Raw genomic sequence first — 21,354 nt, forward strand, 5'->3', positions numbered from 1 at the left:
TGCAGGTTATATATCCTACACCAAAATAATCTTTAGCGACAACTAATTAACAACAATAACTTAATTGCCACGAAAGATGTATTTTTAGCAGCAATTAGCACTATTTGTAAATGTCCCTAAAGCCTATAGCGAGAGAACGAAGGAACTTTGTGACAACCAATATCTGAAATTAATTTCATGACACAATGATACTAATCAGTTTTTCTATACCCAATTATAACAGTAGTGTCCAGCCAGTTTACGCGCACAGATCGACACCTATTGCCTCACACTAATACATATATCGAATAACTCTTCCCTAAGCAGATGCAAAGAAATCACAAGTCATTGACTAAGAGTAGAAAGGAGTAACCAAAACTTTGATAAGTGTTACACATGAAAAAAACAAAAAATTACAATTTGGGGGCAAACTTTCTATATAGCATATATTTTCTTGTATTCATTGTTTAGAGCATCTGAATCTGAGAGGACTGATGCTGACCACGACCGCGACCTATTGGTCATAGAGTCCTTTCGGAGGCTTCTCTTGTTTGATGACCTTACCCGGTTCATAACGATCCAGTAACACAACGTTCCAAACGTCGTAGACATTATGACTGCCCCTAAAACGGAAATCAATACAGGCATCCACAAATTGTGATCGCCAACAATAATATACGATAGGGACAAGTAAGCAATTGAAATGAACAAGCATGCAACCCACATTAGCTTGTTTATTATCGACATCATTTTCTTCTTGGCTCTGCTTTCTATTACCACGATCGTTGTTTGGACAACCACAACAGCAAGAGAGATAAATAAGGATAGTGAGTTGAAGATAAAGAAAACTACAAATGCTGGGTTCGGACCAATATTTGCTTCTCCAAGGGTATGATCAGGTGGGATATCGTCTGGATCATCAACCCATTGGCCATTGATTTGAAAGATTCCTCCAAAGGCAACTGTGGCAATGAGCACAGCGACAACCGTGGTAGAATTAATTGCGTTGTTAAGACCTTGCGCGTGCATTTTGTACACACGCTTGGCAATTTCTTGTATACGTCTTCTTGTTAGGGCCGTAGTCTCCAGTTGATAGTGCACCCCGTGTTTTATGTCGCTTACAGTTTTCTTCAACTCTCTTGCTGGATTTGTTGTCTGTGGTTTGATGGATCTAGCACTTTGAACCCCGTGTTCCTGCAAGACAGTTACTAATTCAGACTGTCCCAGTTTCTCTGCTGTGTCAAGGGCTGACTCGTTAGACCTATTGACGACTCTAGTATCAGTTTCATTTTGCACAAGCAGCAACTTCACAATCTGCATTTTTCAAAACAAAGTATGAATGAGTTGTGAACTTTTTCAACGATCCATTGAGAAAGGGCAGATGTATAGAACCTTTTCAAGAAAAGTGCTTCTTATACAACATGGAAAAAAACGGGGATTCACATAGCTGACTCCAACTTGCTTTGGGGATTGGGACGTAATTGTTGTTTTATTAGGAATCTAACATACCTGATCTCTGCCTTTCCGAGCAGCAATATGCAAGGCGGTATTTCCCTTATTGTCAACCATATTTATCAATGAAGGATCAGCTCTAGTCAGCTCCTCGACAACTTCAAGATTTTGTCCTTTGACAGCCATATGAAGTGCAGTTTGCCCCTTTTTATCCATCCTAGTTGCAATTCCTGGCTCCTTATTCAAAAGTGCCTTGAGAACCTCTAAATGTCCGTTTCTCGCTGCAGAGTGCAAAGCTGTTTTACCGTTACTTTTAGCTATGGTGGCCAAACTACTCTCTGCCTCGAGTAGATAATTCACCACCTCTATATGCCCTTGGTTTGCAGCTGTATGCAAAGCTGTAGTATTTGAAACATCAACTGTCATTGAGAGCTCTGGATGTGCTTCCATTAGTACCTTTACCATATCTGCAACAATACGATATAATAAAATTCAGATTCATACTAAAATCGCCAAAATTATACATCCAAACATACAGAAACTAGATGGGAAGAGTTCATACTAATATCATCTCCGTGGACAACAAAAACAATAACAGCTATGCCTCCCGAAATAGTTGGAGCCAACAATAACTCATGTTACAGTCAGACCTCTCTATAACAGTCATTTTATATAACAACATTTCACTATAACAACCACGTTTTTTGCTTGAACCGATACTTCATGTTGTTATACTATATGTTCTCTATGACAACATTTCACTATAACAACCATGGCTTCTGCATGAACCGATATTTCATGTTTATATATTTTCTACAACAACATTTTACTATAGCAACCATTTTTTTTTACGTGAACAGATCTTTCATGTTATGTTATTTTATATGTTCTCTATAACGACATTTCAACAAAAGATATTAGGAAGAAACAACGTCATTACAGAGAGGTTTGATTGTATTACTAACATGAACTTACCTAAATCTCCTTGTTTTGCAGCAATGTGCAAGGCATCGTAACCATTCCTCGCCTTGATTCCAGCAGCTACGAGATCATAGTAATGGATCATATCCCTAACCAACTGATAATAACCATATTCTGCTGCAACATACAATGCAGTCTCTCCAGCTGAATTCTGCTTAATCAGCATCTCTGCCAAATCTTCCTCCCCTGTCTCATCAAGAATCTCTCTTATCGCCACGAGATTTCCAGATCTAGCTGCTGCATGCAAAGAACTATCATCCCTTTTCCCTGTTAATTGTTTTGTCATCTTTTTTCGTGGCGCCACTGGCTTCGCTGCCTGTGGATCCATCATATACAATAATTACGCCTTAATTGGGGTCAGCTATATGAATCCTCAAATGTTCGTGAACTATGTACACCAATCATCAATATCCATTCTGCTCCCTAACCTAATCTTTATGCAAAAAGATCAAAAGACGAATTCTGAATTTGAAATTTAGAGGTTCTTGTAAGATAAAAAAATAATATAAAATTCAATAACGTGATTCATAATCAAATATTTTATAGATATTTAATTAACTTTTAACATATATATAAAAAAAATCACGTGAACCTGAGATCTAATAAACTATTCCCTTGTTGTTCTTTTTTCTTAAATGAAAAGCCAAAGAGCTAAAGAAAAAAAATATTGAGATCCACAAAGCCAGAGAGCGAAAAAAAAAAGAACCATAAAAATGGCTCTTTTTTTAAAGTTGAGGATGAGGGTAATGTTTTGAAATATTAAGAACCAAAAAAATAAAATATATTTTGTGAGTAATATATATTTTTTGTTTACTTTTTATTTTCATTTGGGCAATAATTTGTGAGACAATAGAAGAACCGCTAATACATGTGGTGAGGGGTAAATGAACCAACTATATTACCACAACCACGAGCAGAGTTTTGAAAATTTACATTGTTGTCTGATTAATTTAAATTTGTTCATTAATATCAAAGCTTATTTATGGAGCGATATTCTCAACATGATTTTTTCCAATTGTCAAGAATATAAATTTGAGATCTTTAATTAAGAGTGGAGGAATTTCAATCATCTCACTACCACTCATGTTAGTCACACGCTGAGTGTTTCTAACTAAAATTGTTTTTTTTTCTAATAAAAATTGTTTTCACTAATTTCAATCATCTCACTACCTCATGGAACTTGACTTCAGAGTTGAAAAGATTTTGGTTCATAGGTTCTATAGCTGGACCTACGGTCACAACAAGCTCATCATTATAGATGCTAAATAAGTTCGAAATAATCTACATTTGCTATAATTTTTGTCAAAATTTTTATCCTTCGATGAGCATTTTATGTGCACTAGATAAACTCTTTAGTCTCTCAACTAAAAAAATAATAGAAAAAAATAAATTCTGAATTACCAAACCAATTGAATCATTCCGAAGACCTCCTGGTACTCTTGATTTGACTAAATAAGAACAATGACGAAGCCATTCTTATCCAAGGGGCTTCACTAGAAAATTATTATGCAGATAGGTAATTTGTTTCTTTAGATGTGTTGAATTTTATTTTTTTTTATTTTCTTTTATATATTGATGCCTTTTTATGAAATTTTAGACTTTTTTAAAAATTCTGAATATTGTATTAGAAGATATAAAAAGTAAGATGTATTTTTAGGTAGACTAAAATGAAAATCGGAGTAATAATATTAAGAGAGGGATCTGACTCCTCTCCGGTGATTCATCCCTTCATTTTCCCGAGTTGGCCTTTAAATATCTTACGGTGTTACACATGTTCCCCATCATAATATAAGGGATCAAATTTTTTTGGTTAACTATAACTTTATTATTGGAATGCATTTTCTCTGTTCAAATTTATATGATTTTGTTGTAATTTTGAGAACTTAAGCTTTAAATTTTCATTTTGAATTTGAATACAGAAGATTAGAAATTTTTTAGATAAAATTTATATATTTTAAAATTTGCGAAATAATTTGATAGGCCCTTTGTAACACCACGTATTTAAAAACAAACCTAAATTAGCTTTTTACAAATTTGTAGGTGTAACCTACGGTCACCATCTACGGACCATAGTCTGATCTACAGCGCGTGCTGTAGGTCCGTGGTTCACCACTGCAATTCCTCACCAAAAATCAGCTCAGAAAATCGGCTAAGTCTCGACCCACATAGGTCTGTAAGTCAGACCACAGTTCGTGGTCTATGTCCATGGATCAAGACCCCGTTACCCAGCCTCTGACAAGAACCATGATCCATCAGTACGGTCCTTGGATGGACCTACGGACCGTAGGTAAAGGTTAGCACTTAGTTAGGAGGGAATTGTTAACTGTGTCAACTTCAAATGGTCATAAATCTTAGCACAAAAGGAATTAGGTGTTGTATGACCTACTATATGATAGATAATTGAATCTTCCTTCCAACGCCGCCGAATTTGCTAAAATCCAACCTCCGAGTAAAAAGTTATACTCATTTTAGTGAAGGCATATTGATCAGACTCGAACTACGGACCCAACCTACGGATTGTAGATTGAACGACGGCCCATCAGTCCAATCCGTCGAGCACTCCGACTGGAGTTAATTCAGGGGTCTTTTGTTCTTTTCCTATTTCGTTTAACCCCTAAGATATGTCGTTTAAACCCTAAATCATGAGGTTTTAGTCTGTTTAAGCCTAGAAACATAACTAAAACTAACCTAAGTCAAACATTAAACAAAACTTAGAAAATTAGAAGCAAGAGAGGAGAAAAGGTTAAGAACCCTAGTTCAAGAAAGCATCAAGGTTCCATCAGTTTCAGCCCAGTAATCTAAAGATTTCTCCGTGGAATTCATCGCCGGATATGTGAGATTTCGCTAGTGGATTTCTTTCACCCATTACATCCCTAGTTTTCAGTCAGTTTCTTGATTCTCATATCATGACTAGACTTAAGGTTTCTTGAATGTTAGAATTATTGAGTTCTTAGCTATTAGAATGATCCAAATCAGATTAGTATGTTAATAATCAGTTTATTGCATGAATTTCAGAACCCTAGCTATGTATTTCTTTAGTTCTTGAATTACACATGCTAGGTCAGATATTATAGTTACTTCAGATATACATGCCTTCCTTTCCTTAGTTATTAATGCATCGTTATGAGATTAATTGTTGCATTCTCAGTTTACATGTTCAGTTTGAGCTATCTAGCATTTATAGAAACTCAGTTATAATCAGTTAACCACTAAATTTTATTGGGAGTATCATAATACCGAGTTGGATTAGGGTTCAGCGTACCCAAATAGTCCTACTACTAGCCAAGTAGGTTGTAAGTCCTTTTTGTGGGCATCACTTTAATAATCACACCATCATGCCTTTATACCTCTGGAAGGGTATATTGGGTCCTCTCGATGGGGCATATACATCGGACTCCATATTTAGCTCATGTGATTTTATTATCGGTTGTTAGTAGCTCCTAGAGTTCAGTCAAACTCTTTTGCATTGACCGTATTTACAGTACAGTTAGTATTCAGTCTCAGCATGTTATAAATTTGGACATTGCATCTAGTTATCTCAGCATTCAATATATCATTTTCAAAATATTATACTTACTTTTGTGCTAGTTCAGAAAATGTGTGGTCTTTCTTTGAAAAAGTTTTTTGAAAAAGAATATACCAACCACAATGTACGAAGATTGGAGACATCATCACAAGAAATTAAGTAATGTTTTAATCAGGGGAGTATAATACGCGTTGTACTCTTTTTCCCTTGACCGAGGTTTTTCCCACTGGGTTTTCCTGGCAAGGTTTTTAATGAGGCAACAAACAATGCGTATCAAAAGATATATGTACTCTTTTTCCTTCACTAGAATTTTTTCCATTAGGTTTTTTTCTAGTTAAGGTTTTAACGAGGCACATTATCTATGGACATCCAAGGGGGAGTGTTATAAATCCATTGAATTGTGTGGATTGTCCTTTAGATATACTCAAGACTTAATTGTATTCATGTATACAAATTTCCAAGGTGAGAAGAACCATTTGGATAACAATGTACCTACTAATTGGGCATTTATCATGGTGGTCTTTGGGGTGATATCTCAACTCTATAAATAGAGATATCATTCACCTTTTGTATAAATACGCTTGAATAAGAAGAAAATTCTTCTTCTTCTATCTACTTCTCTTATCTTCTTCTCTTTATGATTATATTCTTATGAGTTTGATTATATAACAGATATTATAGTTTTTAAATTTTTCTGGCCAAATTCTAGCCAATTTTTTTGGCCATTTAGCACTTCTCATTTTTAATATTGTGACTAATTATATTCTCCTTTCTCATTTTGTCTGATTTAGTTTGACTCAACACAGAGTCAAGAAAGAAACATGACATTTAAAATTTCTGATCTAAAATAAATGATAAAAATTTGTGTAATTGTAAATCATTTCATTAACGTTTAAATAAGGGGTGGGCCGGTTTTTCAATTCGGTTTAATCAAATTTTGGTTCAGTTCTTCGATTTCGGTTTTAGAAAAGTGTGCACCATAGTTTATACCAAATTAGATCGGTTCGGTTCAATTTTTCCTACTCCGATTAGGTTTAGTTCAGTGTTTTTAAATCGGTTTTTCCGTTTGAATAAAAATAAAGAGGGAATACGATAAAGTGTTAAGAGTTCTATCATGTACTTAGTAAAAATAAAGAGGACATAAATGATTTTTTAGCAGAGATGCCAAATGATTTGTTTCTGTTTCTTAGCATCAATGACTGCCATTTTGCTAAATCCTAAAGGCTTTCTCCATACCAGAATGTTGAATGAATAAAGAAGAGAGCAAGCAGCCTAGCAAGCACGATGCCATGATGAACTTTCGAACACCAAAATATAAGGACTCATAATGTACAATTATACATAAACAACAATAGTTCAACACTTTATTGACATTATATTTGTTGTCATTTAAAAATTGAAAATTTAAATGGGTCATGTAAATATTATGAATCAAAATTCAAAAGTGTATAATTATTATCAATTAAGCAATATAATTTAAATATTTTTAAATTTAGTAAATAAAACTTCGGTTCTTCGGTGTATCGTAGTTTCGAGATCCTTGCACCGAACTCCGAACCGAAAAACCGAAGTTCAGAAAAAAAAATTGACACCGAATCGAAATACCAAAAAACCAAAATCGAAGAACCAAAATTTTTCGGTTCGGTTCAATTTTTCGATATTTGTATTCACCCCTAGTTTAAATAGACATTTTATTCCAAGAAAGAAAGTAAATCACGCTGTGTAGCAGGCTATGACTTTACTAATTTGGTTTTGATAATTATTCCCTCCGTCTCTTTTTACTTGTTCACTTTTTTTTTACGGTTATTCCTAATTATTTGTCCATTTTGACAAATCAAGAAAGGTCAATTTTTTTACGTATTATATCCTTAATTAAATGACTAATTACTTTGAAAAATGTAGAATTTTTCATCCACTTTATAATTAATAGAAATAAAATAGTAAACTTAATGTTACAAATCCCTTGAACCAATTAAGTGGATTGTCCATTGGATATTCATGAATTAATTGTATTCATGTATGTATATTTCCAAGGTGATATGATCCATTACCGATAAACATGTATCTACTAATTTGGTGACCTTTGGGAGTGATATCTCAACACTATAAATAGAGACATCACTCACCATTTGAAGTACACACTTGAATAAGAAGAAAATTCCCCTTCTTCTATCTACTTCTCTTGTCTTCTTCTCTTATGATTATATTCTTATGAGCTTGATTTTATAACACGTTATCAGCACGAGTCTCTATCTAATTGAGAGTGAGTTCTTGTTTTTCTTTAGCTCATATTTTGGTTGATCTCGTTATGAAGATCAAAGTATTATATGCATAAAATCAGGTATGTATTTTCTAAAATTTTATATGATTTAGAATGAAATAGTGTTCAGTCACTAACAATTATCAAGAACCGAAGACATATACTACTATTGGTTGAATATGACATGCTATACAAAACTTCTTAAATGGAAGAAGGTATAAAATTTTAATAGCATGAGTTTGAATATTATTTTGATTGTTTTGAAAGACTCAAAGAATAAATCATGTTGTACTTCGATTTATTATACCGTTGGTTAAGGGTAAGACGATGGATTCAAGTTTCATCGCACCAAAAGGGTAAGACATCAGGTTAAAGTCCGGATGCACCATAATAAAAATATTTGAGGATAAGATGATAGATTCAAGTTCTATCACACCAAAAGGGTAAGACATCAATTTGAGTTTTGATGCACCGTGATTGGGTTCAAGTTCCATAGAATTATGGCATAACACGCCTTATATGGATAAGACATTGAGTTTGAGTCAATGCACCTTAGTGATGATATAATGATGACTAAGTCTTTGATGAAAAGTCTTGAAATTCGTCCTATTGAATTTGCTCCATTCCTTGAAAAGAATGTGGTAGCAACATATGATAATTTTAAAATCGCATGTTCACTTGCTCCGTTCTATCATATGAATGTGGTAGCAGTAAATAGTTAGTCTGAAAGATGACAAATGATTAACAATATGAAAAAGAGCATGAAGGGACGGAATTATAATAGTCATTATTGTGGTAATTATAAAAGGAAGAACACTATGGGTTTTCCAAATAGTCCTTCGAAATGTGAAGGCAGTTTTCATTATCAAAATGGTATGAAAGGACATTGGACTTGTGAATGTTGTCGACCCAATAATTTGACAAGTTTATAAATCCTCTATCATGATACAAGAAGATAAAGTGATGGTACACTTAATCTTTCAAAGTGATGTTGAGGTGTGTCATGGAAATATGATGAATTTTAAAGCCATGACAATGTGCTTATAATGCAAATTTATGAAATACATATAAATAATTAGTCCATTCCTTGAAGAGAATGTGACTTGTGATGAGTATTGTGAATGCTCGACCATTCTATAAGAGAATGGGTCCAGATGTGATAAAATCATTATGGGTTGGATATATGTCACAACTCACCTCTATGGAAGGTTTGAGAAAAAATGATATATGTCACTTCTCATCTCTACGGGAGATTTGAGAGGAAATAAATTTTATTTGGCAGAAATGGCTAATTGTATTGTACGTTTTATACGTCACTATGGTATGAACTACCGAAAGGGCAAAAGAAAGAAATAGTTCTTGCCTATAAGGGTTGTGGTCATTATTGTGTGGCAATACAAATTTGTCATTGGTTGTGTACCTATGGTACAACAAAAGTAAAGCAAGAAAGACGTCTTGCTCGTAATGATTTTGACCATGACAATAATAATATAATTTCCTCCTTGAAGGAGATGCTCACCATAGGGATGGTGTCATGCAATATGTGATAGTACACAAAATTAATTGCAAGCTCTAACGAGTTGTGCTATTATCAGAGGAATAATATTGGGGTTGTAGTAAGTCTCAAAAGAAACTTTTTAAGTTTCGGATGAATTGAAAATAAATATTGAGACTATAAATCACTACAACCGAAGAGGGTTATAAATGTTTATGTAAAAGATTACCCCACTTTTCCTCTTGTTTGTTCCATACAAACATGTACATGCTGATGAAATCACATGTAAAAGTAAATTATAAGTGTACTAAAATAAAGATCAGTTGGCATGACTGGTTGACCATTCCGATTAAATGTGATGCAAACGTGATTGAGAATTCAGGTGATTTATATGATGAAGAAATAAAGATTCTTCAAGAATTCTCTTGTGTTGCTTGTTCTCTTGATAAAATGATCATTGTACCAGCTAAGGTTGGGATTGTAATCCCCTAAAATTTTTGGAACATATAAAAGGGTGAATATGGGCCCGTTCACCTGTCATGTGGATCATTTGCAACTATATGATTGATGCATCTATGCGATGGTCACATGTATTTTGTTGTCAACTTACAAATTGGTTTTTGTAAGGTTGTTTGCTCGAATTGTTAAAATTAAGAGCACAGTTCCAAACTATGAAATTATATTGATAATGCTGGTTGATTTAGCAGAAATTGTATGCCTCCAATTATAGCTAAATCATGGTTATGAGAACAAAACTCCCAAATAAGATTTGGTATGAGATAATTTTATTTAACATGTAGCAACACATGTATGCATCAAACCAACAAGGTTTCCCCATTAAAATTGGTTCAGGGTCAGGAACCATATAATTTTCATCTAAAATGTTGAATGTGCGGTTATGATTTTAATTGCTCCACCACGCACAAAGATGAACTTCCAAATAAGGTTGGAATGAATGTTAGATTTTCTAACATTAGGGGGAGAGATGATTGACAGCTGAAAATTATGTGTGAGGTTAATTATGAATTATCTAGATCCTCGTTAAATAAATATGTGAACTTAAAGTTCAAGGGATAATTCAGTTACATAATATTGCAAATCAGTTGCCAGATGAATGCACTGACCCTATGATAATTCAGCTGCAAATGCTCCAATATGAAGTCCTTGAAGGACAGAGTCTATGATACGCCGGAAGCGTAATAGACCAATCGATTCCAAATATAAAATTCCTTGAAGAAGGAAGGAGCAAATGATCAATATGGTCATGACAATGAGGCAAGTGCTATAAAAGAGCACATTGACATAACACTTCATAAAATCTTGAAAAAGGTTCAGGTACCTGAAATAATGAAAAATGAAAAGATCTCGATAAGTTATGTCTTGTTGAAATCGATATCAAATAACCGTCGACGGTATCTTTGATATGAGGTAGCGCTCAATGATATAAATTGTGACGAGGATCTTGAATTCAAATCTGTCATATAGTGTGGACAGATAAATGGTTGGCCAAGTAAAATGCACAATTCAAGTATATTTTGTTTCACTTAGAAAAGTGACATTTTGGACTGGTAGTCCATAAATCAAGGTATAATGTCAGTGGGGTACAAATAAATTATTATGCGATAGTATAACCGTAAGATATCAAATACGGTTTGTGCCTTGGGGCATAAAGGTTTATCGCAAAAATCCTGACATTATTGGAGATGTTTTCTCCTTTGGTGGATGCAATGAGGTTTGTTTTGATCTGGCAACATATGAAAAACTTGAATGCATGTAATGAATAATTGTAATGTCTAGCTAGACAATGAAGGTTATATGAAAATCCTTGAAACAATCGAGGTGTCTGAAGCATATAAGAGTTTGAAAGAAACTTTTTCAATAAAGCTTCAAGAATCCTTATATGGATTGAAATAGTCAAGGAAGAAAAAGGGTACAAAAGAATGACCCTAATTGTCCTTGTATTTTTATGAAAAGGTCTTGGTAAGACAAAATTTTGTCTTGACCTACAGATTGATAATTTGACAAATGAAATATTTGTCTAACAGTGCACATACACTGAAAAGTTTTGATGCAATTTTATATGGATAAATCGCATTCATTGAGTACCCCAATGATTATGAGATCACTTGACATAAATGATGATTCAGTTTGATCTCAAAAGAAGGATGAAGAGTTTCTTGGTGATGAAACTCTATCTTGGTGCAATCAGGGCACTAGTGCATCTTACTAACAATATTTGACCAGATATTTGTTTTGCAGTAAATTTACTGGCAAGATTCAGTTTCTCCCCGATAAAAGGACATTGAAATGGTGTTGAGCACATGATTGAATATCCTCGAAGGACCATAGTTATGGGTTTATTCTATTCCGAGGAATCCAAGACAAAATTGATTGGTTACGCAGATGCAGAATATTTATCTGATCCGCATAAAGCTCTATCTCAAGCACGCTATGTGTTTGCATGTGGAGGCACAATAATATCCTGGCGATCAATGAAGCAAATGTTGCTATGCAGAAATAAAAGTCCTCCATGAAGCAAGTTGAAAGTGCGTCTGGTTGAGATAAATGACACACCATATTCAGGAAATGTGTGGTTTTTCTTTGAAAAAGAATATGTCAACCACAATGTACGAAGATTGGAGACATCATCGCAAGAAATTAAGTGATATTTTGATCAGGGGGAGTATAATACGCGTTGCACTCTTTTTCCCTTGACCGAGGTTTTTTCCCACTGGGATTTCCTGGCAAGGTTTTTAATGAGGCAACAAATAGTGCGTTCAAAAGATATGTGTACTCTTTTTCCTTCACTAGTATTTTTTCCCACAGGGTTTTTCCTAGTAAGGTTTTAACGAGGCACATTATCTATGGACATCCAAGGGGGAGTGTTACAAATCCCTTGAACCAATTAAGTGGATTGTCCATTGGATATTCATGAATTAATTGTATTCATGTATGTATATTTCCAAGGTGATATGATCCATTATGGATAAACATGTATCTACTAATTTGGTGACCTTTGGGAGTGATATCTTAACACTATAAATAGAGACATCACTCACCATTTGAAGTACACACTTGAATAAGAAAAAAATTCTCTTCTTCTATCTACTTCTCTTGTCTTATTCTCTTATGATTATATTCTTATGAGCTTGATTTTATAACACTTAATATATTATTAATTTTTTTCGTAATAGATATGTTAATTCAAAAATGAATAAATAAAAAGGGACGGAGTACTTGTGTGTTTGCTAATGACTAATATCTAGGTGAAACGTGTAACAATAAAATTTCAAGTGAACAAATTGCACACTCTTTCCTTATTCTTTTTTGTCCTTTTTATCCATTAAAAATTTTCATAAAAAGAGCAAAATATAGAAAAAGAAGTAAAATCCATTTCTCTCGGCTATTTGCACGGCGCATGTGATTTCCGTGTTTTCTCTCTCTAACTCTCTCTCCGACACAGCGCCGGACGATCTGGCCGGTAAGTACTTATCACGCTTCGTTTTCACCGCCGTTCACTGTAATTGCCAGAAAATCGAAAGTTTTTCATTTTTGTGAACACTGAAAGCGTAATTTGAACGTCTGTATTTCCTTTGCGTGTTTGTATTTGGTAAGTTTTCTGATTTAGATGTATGTTAATGCCGCGAAAGATTATACTATTAAATAAATAGTTGATCGTGTTCTTATTGGAAAGTATAATGTTTTTGTCTTAAATTTGCACTGATTGATGGAATGTAGTCATTCTATGACGATAGCCAACAATTGATGATACACAAAGTAGCAGTAGAATGAAGGAGTCGGTATCACTCACTCTTTTGAAGTAGCATTAACTTTATTGATAATGTATATGTCTACTGAACGAGGTAAATTTATTGATTAGGTGAAATCACATATAGTAATTATCTGTTTATATCAGAGCTACACGTAACTGCTAATGTATATATGTGTTTCTACTTGATATGGTAAATGATCTGCTCTGTGTGTTACTACTGTAGTCAGAGGCGAAACTAGGATTTCTAAAACATGAGTGCACCACTAAGAGAGAGAAGGAAAAAGTGTAACTAGTGGGAATTGTATCCTAGTCCTATAGGTAAGGAACTCAACTTTCAATTGAGTGCACTGTTTAATGTTCTTGTATCATGGGTGCCAGCTGATAATACTATACTAATTTTACAAAAATATATACATAAAGACCACGGTTCATGTTCCCGGTATTTTTGCCTATAAATTCACCTGGGACTGTAGTGTGTTAACTTTATTGATAAGGTGAACTGATAAATCATAATGATCTGTATATGACGGAATGAAGTTCCAGATGCAGCTATGTTATGAATTTATTACCTTTAATGTCCCATCAGAGATATAGGGAGATATATCTACTACCTAACAGAAACCTACATGATCTTGCCTGTGATATAAGTCATTTTGTAATTTGAACATTGAGATTGCCACATTTGGAAGTATGTAGTCTTTCTAAACTCAGAAGTACAAAATAATTATTGTCAAAAAGTAAAATAGGGAAACAATTTTTTCTGCTATTTTGAATGAAGAGAGGTAACAGAGCACATGCTTTACTACTAATTGACATCCTGATTGGGATATACCATTAAAATTATTGTAAAACTACGTAAAACCTTTTAACAGTATAACACTCTGATTTTTGTGTTGTTGTGATGTTCGTAAATATTTAGCTAACATGCAGCAAATGCTTAATACCACGTGTCTCCAGCAGGATGCAGCTCCTGACAACTGCTGATACTACTGATCTGAGTTATTGGTTGAACTGGAGGTTTTTGCTTTGTGCAATATGGGTCTTGACACCAACGGTTATAGCTGTGATCATTCTATGGAAGCATGAACGATCAGTTAACGTAATTCCAGAATCTGATAGAAGGGAGGATTGTCAAAAACGGTCATGGATTTTGTATTTTGACAAAGCTTGGAAACCATGTGTGAAAATAATAAACCCAATTTATTTGGCGGTTTTCCGAGTTTTTTCACTTGCTTTACTCACACTGGTGATTGTCTCTGATTTTATTGTTCATGGAGGTGACATATTTTACTATTATACTCAGTAAGTATTCCAGATAACGCTTGTAAGTAGGTAGCACTATATAGGTTCAATTTTCAGGACTGTATATGATTGTGTTCTTTTTTATATATAAAAGTAAGGTTGAAAGTGTGTGTTTTTGTTTGAATGTATTCTATTATGACTTGCAATTTTTGTATCTTATATGCACAGAAAATATAAGCTTTATTGCTTTAACTAGGGAAAGAAATAGACTGTGCTATAAAATGGAGTGCCTCTCACGATGTTTTGATTTCTGCAGGTGGACATTTGCTTTGACTGCCATCTATTTCTGGGTATGTATGTTAGTTACGGTTTACTTTCTTGAATTTTTATCATTTACTTACTGTATTAGTACGATCGCCATCTATTTCTGGGTATGTATGTTAGTTAAGGTTTACTTTCTTGAATTTATATCATTTACATACTGTATTAGTACATACTTGATGTTTTTAACCTCTTAAATATGTGCATGTAATTGCATGCTACAAAAATATCCTTCACTTTGGCTTGCATGATGCTGCTAATGAAATATATTCTCCCTAACATCATGCTTCTGTAACTATCTGTAGATTGGTTCAGGACTTTCCATCTATGGTTGTTACCTGTATAACAAAACAAACAGCGATGTCAGCAAAATGCAGATGGATGTGGAGCAAGGATTACTCGAGTCCCTTACAAGCACAGACTATATGAATGGCGTCAAGTTAGTGAACAATGTGGGTTACAAGAGAATGCTTCTTGTTCCTGAAATTGCTGGACAATGTGGCTACCTCTTCCAGATTCTTTTCCAGGTACGACATCCTTGTTAGAGGACCCAAACAAGGTTTCTGTTTTCTAATAGGTAGAACATAGAAACTGCTGTAGTTTTATTCTACCTACTTATGCGTGTTCTTTTGTAATTTTGAGAACATCCTCCCACTGGTTAATGCTTGTGAAATATTATCACCCACCTCTAGTCATTAAGACATTAACATATATAGTTTTCCTAACGAGAATCTCTTGCACTTACTGTTACAAAGTACTTTTTTGTTAGAAGTTAAGTTTCTGGAAGTTTCATGTAGATTGTGTAGTTCTAAACATTTCTTTGCCCGTTTTTTCCTGCAGATGGCTGCTGGAGCAGTGATGCTCACTGACTCTGTTTACTGGTTTGTGATCTTCCCATTTCTTACACTCAAAAACTACGATTTTAACAGTGTAAGTATCTAATATTCCAAAGGATCTCTCTGGTTACGCTCTTTATTTCTCTTGGGTGCTTGATATCAGCTGCTACGATTCTAAAACTTGATTTGAGATATTTGGCTTTATTTTAGACACATAGCCATGAGTTTGCCGTAACAGCCTCCTATATGTCAAACTTTTGTTTAAAGAAGCACTTGTACGATTTTTCCTTTCACGGACCACCTTTTTCTTTCTAATATGGCCACTTATACCAGTGCATCCAGTTATTCAGGTGTTGGCTTTCTGGTCATGAATGTTTTAGAAACTTGTTTGGATGACTGAATAGGTCTTTACGATATAGTCCTTCCTAAATTTCCAAGAGAAAAGATGAAGCAATTCAATATGCAAACTGCCCCTTTCTCTCTAGCCCTCTTCTTTTTTGTGTTGTCATTGTTCTTGTTAGTTTCGTTGGGTCAGAAGGATACACCTTTGTTTCTTATCCAGTCTTCTCTGGTCTACTATTTCTAGAGCACACAGAGCTAAATGGTTATCTTTCCTCTGATTTTTTCTGTCCGGTCTTGGATACTAAATCTTATTCATTCCTTTACATGGATTAAGAGCTGAGCAACAGAAAAAAAATAATGATTTGGTTATTCATCATGTACATTATTTTCCATTATTTTCTGGGATTGTCTTCACGGAGCTTGTTGATAAATATATTATTCAGGCATACAAGGATACCTGACTGCCTTTAAATCTACTTGATCAAAATCCTCTATGCCATTGGTGTCATTGGGATCCCCTTCACCAGATTCTTAAACACATTTCTTCCGTCTAGTATAATTGGTGGAATTAAGGTTAAGGACGTTGTATCTTCAAACCTCGTTGAGTTATAAGTGATGTGCTCCTTCTTCTTCATCTTCCCCAATATTGATACTGGTACCTTAGGTCTTCTCTTTGAAAAAAAGCTGAAACTAAGTTAATTACTTGCATATTATATCAATTATGATAGTTTCAACATATTGGTAATAGTTGTCAAAAAATTATTTTGATAGGAAAACCATTACTTCTTGGTTTGAATTTGTGCTATTTTCAATTTAAATCCTTGAAAATCATTTAAGTTGCATTAACAAATTCAGAGTATGTCAAATATTTGGTTTCTTCCCAAATATGAAACAAGTAGTGAGTACAAAAAAATCATTCTATTTCTGTTAGTCTATCTCGGATCTTTTGCTCCTTTATGAAGTTAAACAATATTTCTTTCTCATTCCAGTTCACTGTTGTTACGCATTCGCTAAACGCTGTCCTGCTCCTTGGTGATGCAGCTCTAAATTCCTTGGTAAATGCTAGTGTTATTTTACTTCTCCAGGTTCTTATTGAGAATATCATTAAGGATATTGTTTATTAAACTATCAAGTTGTTCTTCTAGTGGTTCCCGTGGTTCCGGATGTGTTACTTTGTCATATGGACTGGTGTTTATGTCATCTTTCAGTGGATTGTTCATGCCTGTGAATCAATTTGGTAAAAATTCATTTCTGTTTGTTTATGATTTAATGAATACATCTCATTCCTCTAACTGTGGGTTTCCCCTTCATTTTTGATTATTTCAGGTGGCCATACCCCTTTCTTGACTTATCATTAAAATATGCTCCTGTGTGGTATGTGTTCTTTTAGTATATATTATTTACCATGGTACACGTATGTGATCAAATTGCATTGTTACATTTGGTTTCTTAGGCTTTATAATAGCCACGTTCAAGGCTTCTCATTTCAAAATATCGTATTGAACACTTCTCATTTCCTTGGAAAATTCAAGTGCCAAACTTTATCATTTCAAACAGGATAACTTATTTATCGGCTAACTAATTTTTGTGTTGATTCTGGCCAGGTATTTATTGGTGGCTGTTTTGCATATTCCATGCTACGGGATATTTGCATTACTTGTTAGACTTAAACATTATGTGTTGTGGCGATGGTTCCCTCAATCATAACAATGTCTAAGAAATTATCATCACAACTTGGTCACTTTGGAAGCCCAGGTGTGTCAGGTTCCTCAAATGGTGTTATTTGGGAGTGATGGGCGGATTTTGCTGCAGAACGTCAGCTAAGTGGGTATTGATTCAGTCAGGTATTAAATCAGTAGTTATCTTGTGAAGTAGGAAGGAAATATTCGTTTATCTGCAGCTTCTCCACCCTCATGCCTTGGATGATGAGCTTTTCCGAACACCAAGTTCAACTGATTTCGAAATTGTATACCTTTCTTGTCAACAGGCAAAAATTTACTAAACTCATTGTCTAAGAATTTTTAAAGGATTTGTATACAAAGGATGAAGCTTCATTTTTTGCTTTTCAAATCGTTGTCTACATTACCTATTCTCGGGCCACCTGCACCTAGTTAGATGATCTAAGAGCGATTCTCACTGTTCTTTTTTAGCTTAAGTCATCTACGACCTCTTAAAAGTTGTCTGCATATTTTACTTAGACATCATATTTTTATCAAAAGTGTTTTGATTGTCGTGACGGTGTAGTGTGGGTATTAAATTGATATATATATATATATATATGGTTAAAATAACATTTTATTTCGATTCAATCGTATACAAATTAGAATTTTATACAAATGTACAAACACATAAATTGAATTGAGAGGTTGTCAACAATTTATACAAACGAGAGGTTGTCAACAATTTATACAAACGAGAGGCTGACAACAATTTTGTACAAATGGTCTGCCAGTGAAATTATACAAATCTAAAGAGGAGCTAACAAATTATACAATTAAACATGATTTTTGTATTTGCTGTATATAAAAATTGCTCCTTTTTTTTCTTGAATTTTGCGTAAAGACACGATATTATATTAATGGGAAAATTATGCGAATAAGCAAATTTATACTATTTAATTACTCATCATAGTATAGTTTGCTATAATTACCACTAGCGACTAACATTATACATTAGTTACATGGGTTGACTTCGAGTTTGTATAATTAATCATGTTTGTATATGTATAATTTGCTAGGATATACAAATAAATATGTATAATATATAATTTTTTAGCCTATATACATATACAATTCATCTCTCTCCCACTCTCTGCCCTCTCTCCTCCCTCTCTCAATCTCGCTCGCCTCTCTCCTCCTCCCCCAATCTCGCTTGTCATTTATACAAATGTATATGTATAATATACAGTTATATACAATTATATACATATACAATTCACCTCTCTCCCACTCTTTGGCCTATCTCACTCGCCTCTCTCCTCTCTCTTCCAGTCTCGCTCGCCTCTCTCCTCCCTCTCCAATCTCTCTTGCCATATATACAATTACATATGTATAATATACAATTATCTAACCAATATATATATACAATTCACCTTTCTCCCACTCTTTTTCCCTCTCTCGCCTCTCTCCCAGTCTCGCTCGCCCCTTTCCTCCAAATAACCTGTAATTATAAATTATAATTATCAAACTAAAAGCTGTAGAGAGTAATTAATTATTTTTAAGTGGTTATATGTGAAAGTTTTCTTATATTAATTGAGATGGAGGGAGAAGTTTTCTTACGTTTGTGTGGGAACTGGGAACGAGTTGACGAAGCCAATGCCGGGTCCATCCATTAACTAGAGTCGTTGTTAATGGGCCGGTCATAATCTAATAAAATCCTGTGGGCCCATTTCTTTTTGGGTAATATCGTCTTTTTCCCTTCTTTCTTATGCGGTAAGACATTACGTATCATTTCTATAAATAGAGCTGCTTCTTTTTTTTGTTAACCAAAAAATTATAATTAGGAGTTTTTGTTGTATAATCTAGGGTTTGAAAAGCAAATTGATTGAAGATGTCACTTGCCAAGGCTAAGGAAATTGTTTCTGGAAATCCAGTTGCGGTCTTCAGGTAATTGCATCTCTGTTAAATTTGATGTTACTAGTTTTTTTTTTTGTTTGATCTGAAATGATTGTTAATTGAATTTGCAGCAAGACGTATTGTCCCTTCTGTGTCAGCGTCAAGGATTTGTTGTCGAAGCTCGGTGCTACTTTTAAGGCTGTTGAGTTAGATTCTGAAAGTAAGATCTCTGTTTCTGATTAGTAATTAAAGTTGTTTTGATCGTTAATTAAGCCAATTCAGTTTTGTTTTGTTTGTTTTGATTAAATTGAGATAAACAGATCTATTCGCTTTCGTTCTAACAGGAGTATTATTATTATTATTATTTTTTTAAATTGAACTTTGTGTTGGCCAAGAGATTGCAGTTTCAATTATATTTTTGTGTTTGTTTTAATGGATAACAGCAGTCATGAAGCTCCAGTTTGAGCTGTAATTTTACAATAAGATGAGGGATTTCATGTTTTAATTACGTGAGAAGAAGTAATATCTTAATGTTTGGAGCAAATTTGGTGCGTATTCTACAGTTATGCAAATTTATCAGTGATTTGTTTTACATTTCGATTGGGGAAATCGATTAAGTTTGTAGCAGAAATGTAATGGAAACAACTCACTCCTTCGGTGATCAGTTTTGTTCATTGATATTGTTTCTCAACATATATTTGTTTCCTGTTCATAGTTTTCTAAGCACTTATATTCTTCAGTGTATAGTGAATTAATTGTATAAAATGTTGAGTGAATTGGTGAAGTATTCTTTGTCTAAAATTGATTTATGTAGAGGATGGAAGTGAGATCCAGGCTGCACTGGCTGAGTGGACTGGTCAGCGAACTGTGCCAAACGTCTTCATAGGCGGAAAGCACATTGGTGGCTGTGACGGTATGTCATCTGTGGACATCCCTCTTCCCTCTTTTTAATTCTATTGTTAAAATTCCTTGAAATTACTTGAGAATAATTGATCTTTTCGAATATATGATTGCAGCGACAACTGCGTTGCACAGGGAAGGGAAGCTTGTTCCTCTGCTAACTGAGGCTGGAGCAATTGCTAAAACTTCTACAGCTTAGGGACGGTTCAATCTACTTGTTTCTCTGAAATAAAGTGATCTATGTTTTCTGTAGTCAAGTGTTTATGTGAATGCTATTTGATGTATCAAAGAAGAAAGTTGAACGAGTAATGATGCATTTTGAAAATTTCGCGATTAGCCCTTGAATGCCTCCTCTTATACTGATTGAGTTGTTAATTTTTTATTAAAAATTTGATTCCCTTTTAAAATAATTAAGTACGCAAACAAAATAGGTGATAGTAGCAGTGTCATTGTTTCTATGAAAATATATAACATGAAAAGTTCGAATAGATAAAATGTCATCCATCTTCATATTTCCCAGTAAAGCTGTTTCCATTGAAACTGAGGGCATAGAAGAATATCATACATCCTCTATTTTGGTTATGGGTATTTTCTGTCTTTGAAGTTGTTTATAAGAACAGAATTTGACAACTTTATACTTTAAATTCTGTTAACTATTAGAAATCATGATATTCATATATGTTTGAAGAATTGT

General features: G+C 34.0%; 3 protein-coding genes across 4 annotated transcripts; 2 read left to right on the top strand and 1 right to left on the bottom strand.

The window, feature by feature from the left end:
• Positions 1 to 307: 307 nt before the first annotated feature.
• On the bottom strand, positions 308 to 3,106 carry LOC107022736 (ankyrin repeat-containing protein At5g02620). Its single transcript, XM_015223328.2, has 3 exons — positions 2,407 to 3,106; positions 1,489 to 1,898; positions 308 to 1,293 (listed from the first exon to the last, which is right to left on the bottom strand). The coding sequence occupies exons 1-3, from the start codon at positions 2,741 to 2,743 to the stop codon at positions 415 to 417; spliced, it is 1,626 nt and encodes a 541-aa protein (XP_015078814.1). The 5' UTR covers positions 2,744 to 3,106; the 3' UTR covers positions 308 to 414.
• Positions 3,107 to 13,020: 9,914 nt separating this feature from the next.
• Positions 13,021 to 18,286, top strand: LOC107021014. Of its 2 annotated transcripts, none has more exons than XM_027917936.1 (9): positions 13,021 to 13,174; positions 14,423 to 14,767; positions 15,024 to 15,057; positions 15,334 to 15,555; positions 15,869 to 15,958; positions 17,196 to 17,261; positions 17,352 to 17,443; positions 17,533 to 17,580; positions 17,811 to 18,286. In XM_027917936.1, exons 2-9 carry the CDS (start codon positions 14,427 to 14,429, stop codon positions 17,911 to 17,913), a joined length of 996 nt encoding a protein of 331 aa, XP_027773737.1. In that variant the 5' UTR covers positions 13,021 to 13,174; positions 14,423 to 14,426; the 3' UTR covers positions 17,914 to 18,286. The 2 variants fall into 2 exon arrangements, with proteins under 2 accessions (XP_027773737.1, XP_015077065.1); XM_015221579.2 differs by having other exon boundaries at positions 13,022 to 13,174; positions 14,426 to 14,767.
• Positions 18,287 to 19,650: 1,364 nt separating this feature from the next.
• On the top strand, positions 19,651 to 21,005 carry LOC107021353 (glutaredoxin). Its single transcript, XM_015221996.2, has 4 exons — positions 19,651 to 19,811; positions 19,892 to 19,980; positions 20,575 to 20,673; positions 20,777 to 21,005. The coding sequence occupies exons 1-4, from the start codon at positions 19,756 to 19,758 to the stop codon at positions 20,857 to 20,859; spliced, it is 327 nt and encodes a 108-aa protein (XP_015077482.1). The 5' UTR covers positions 19,651 to 19,755; the 3' UTR covers positions 20,860 to 21,005.
• Positions 21,006 to 21,354: the final 349 nt, after the last annotated feature.

The sequence above is a fragment of the Solanum pennellii genome, chromosome 6 (assembly GCF_001406875.1).
Source record: "Solanum pennellii chromosome 6, SPENNV200".
Lineage (NCBI taxonomy): Eukaryota > Viridiplantae > Streptophyta > Magnoliopsida > Solanales > Solanaceae > Solanum > Solanum pennellii.

Bases quoted from the DNA above. Each gene is read 5' to 3' on its own strand.
- LOC107022736 (XM_015223328.2), bottom strand. From the start codon at position 2,743: ATGATGGATCCACAGGCAGCGAAGCCAGTGGCGCCACGAAAAAAGATG. The intron at 1,899-2,406 runs GTAAGTTCATGT...GTATTGTTGCAG, and splicing joins TGCAAAACAAGGAGATTTAG to ATATGGTAAAGGTACTAATG. The intron at 1,294-1,488 runs GTATGTTAGATT...TGAAAAATGCAG, and splicing joins CTCGGAAAGGCAGAGATCAG to ATTGTGAAGTTGCTGCTTGT.
- LOC107021014 (XM_027917936.1), top strand. From the start codon at position 14,427: ATGCAGCTCCTGACAACTGCTGATACTACTGATCTGAGTTATTGGTTG. The intron at 14,768-15,023 runs GTAAGTATTCCA...TGATTTCTGCAG, and splicing joins ATATTTTACTATTATACTCA to GTGGACATTTGCTTTGACTG. The intron at 15,556-15,868 runs GTACGACATCCT...TTTTTCCTGCAG, and splicing joins TCTTCCAGATTCTTTTCCAG to ATGGCTGCTGGAGCAGTGAT.
- LOC107021353 (XM_015221996.2), top strand. From the start codon at position 19,756: ATGTCACTTGCCAAGGCTAAGGAAATTGTTTCTGGAAATCCAGTTGCG. The intron at 19,981-20,574 runs GTAAGATCTCTG...TGATTTATGTAG, and splicing joins TGTTGAGTTAGATTCTGAAA to AGGATGGAAGTGAGATCCAG. The intron at 20,674-20,776 runs GTATGTCATCTG...ATATGATTGCAG, and splicing joins GCACATTGGTGGCTGTGACG to CGACAACTGCGTTGCACAGG.